The 1,782-nt window shown below is 64.8% G+C and overlaps 1 protein-coding gene across 1 annotated transcript in view; it reads left to right on the top strand.

Annotated features, from left to right (window-relative positions):
• LOC104121802 overlaps window positions 1-1,207 on the top strand; it is a 15,625-nt gene extending 14,418 nt beyond the window's left edge. The window contains exon 6 of the mRNA XM_035889475.1: window positions 1,071-1,207. Coding sequence (XP_035745368.1) covers window positions 1,071-1,207 — 137 coding nt within the window. The remainder of the gene's footprint in view (window positions 1-1,070) is intronic.
• The last annotated feature ends 575 nt before the right edge of the window (window positions 1,208-1,782 follow it).

Below are 1,782 nucleotides of genomic sequence, written 5' to 3' on the forward strand. Positions count from 1 at the left end.
AGTCCTACATTGGCAGCGACTGTGGGAAAAGCTTCGTTTGCCATTCGTGGCTCGTTGTTAGGCACCTGACTCACACGGGAGAGAGGCCGTACAAGTGCTCCGAGTGTGACAAAAGCTACAGGAGAAAGGATTACCTCCTCAACCACCAGCGCCGGCACCTGGGAGAGGGGCTCTTCCAGTGCCCCCTCTGCAGGAAAAGGTTTGTGCTCCGCAGGAGTTTCATGAAGCATCAGGAAAGTCACGTGCAAGAAACACACCTGGCGTTGGCGGGCTGGCCCTGCGCCGAGATCCGGGGGTCCGTGATGCACTCCATCTAGGAAACCCCCTCCAGCCGGGGGGTTCGCGGCCCGCGTGGCTGTCGCCCTAGCTGGGCAGGACCAGGGCCGCGGGCAGCGTCTCCCAGCTCTGTGCTGGACCCTGGCGGGAGGGGGACGCTCTGAAGAGGCATCCTGAGCCCCCTCCGGGGCGAAAGGAGAGGGTTTGGGGGGTTGTTGCAACGCGTTGCAGCCGTCTGCGGAGCTGTTTCACAGCTTTCACCGGTGCCTGGAGCGGGCGGGGATGCGCTGGAGCTGGGTGGGAATCCCGCGGTGCTCGGTTACCGCCAGCGGTGAATCCCCGCAGGAGAGAAATCGCGGCGACACGCAGGACGATTTCTAACGCTTCCGGCTGGAGAATACCTGAAACGTTCTCCCCAGGCCGCCGAGAGCCCGGCGTGGGGGGCCGGGGCTGAAGCCGCGTTCGGGTTGCTGATCGCCCACGGAAGGGGCGAAACGGCGCCGGGAAGCGACGGCTCGTGCGAGATGCTTCGAGAGGAGCAGCGTCGACCCCGCGGCGGTTGGAAAGAAGCCTCTTCGGGAAGCGGCGAACTGGAGAGCGGGGAGCGGAGCCTGAGAGGCAGCTCCTTCCCGCAGCTCCACGGCGGAGCTGCTGCCGCCCCGGGGGGTTCCTGGAGGCCGGCGTCCCCCGCCGGGGGGGGGGGGGCATCAAACGGACTGGGAAGGCCGGAGTACGGCTCCCGTTTTGCATAGCCTTAAAGTGGTGTTGCGCTTAACGTTTCCGCGTTGTGACAGGTCTTCTGCGTGTGTTCGGTTTTCGGAATCCTGGGAGGAGGGGGAACTGCGGGCGCTCGCCGAGCGTCCTCTTCTCGCCCGTGCTCGGCGTCTCTTTGCGGGGGGGAGAGCGCCGCTGGGAGCCCGGCGTGCCGTGACACGGCGCTTCGTTCCTTTTGGTAATAAAAGAGCCTGGCAATATCGTCTGTCGCCGTGTCCGTGGCCCGGACCCTGGTGAGGGGAACAAAAACCCCCAAAACCACGGCAGCGGCGGGGCGGGGCGAGTGGGGGCAGAGCCCGCTCCAGCTCAGCGCCCCTTTGCCCCCAGCCGCGTGTGACACATCCTGTTGCGCAGCCTCCTGCCGCGCCTCTTTGCGTTCCGGTTTGTTAGGTTTTGGGGGTTTTGTCCGTTGGAAATTTCTCTTTATTTATTTTTTTTTTTAATGAAAATTGTCAGGGAGATGCCCTGGCACGCTGGGCCGCGGCGCGGCTCTCGTCGTTGCTATGGCAACGGGAAGGCGCGGGCTTGCAGTCCCCTCCCTTCCCCGCGTGCTCACGCTGGCCAATCAGCGCCCTGTTCCTTCGCGTGATGGCCAATGGGAAGGAAAGTGCCCGCCCCACCCTCCTCGTGGAGAACGCGCCGCCCGTGTGTGATTGGTTTTTAGGGAGGGCGGGGGCAAGCGGCGGATGGCCAATGGTGAGGGGAAGCGGTCCGGCTCCCCCCCCCCCGCGC

This window comes from Egretta garzetta, unplaced genomic scaffold, assembly GCF_000687185.1.
Source record: "Egretta garzetta isolate BGI_Z169 unplaced genomic scaffold, ASM68718v1 scaffold912, whole genome shotgun sequence".
NCBI lineage: Eukaryota > Metazoa > Chordata > Aves > Pelecaniformes > Ardeidae > Egretta > Egretta garzetta.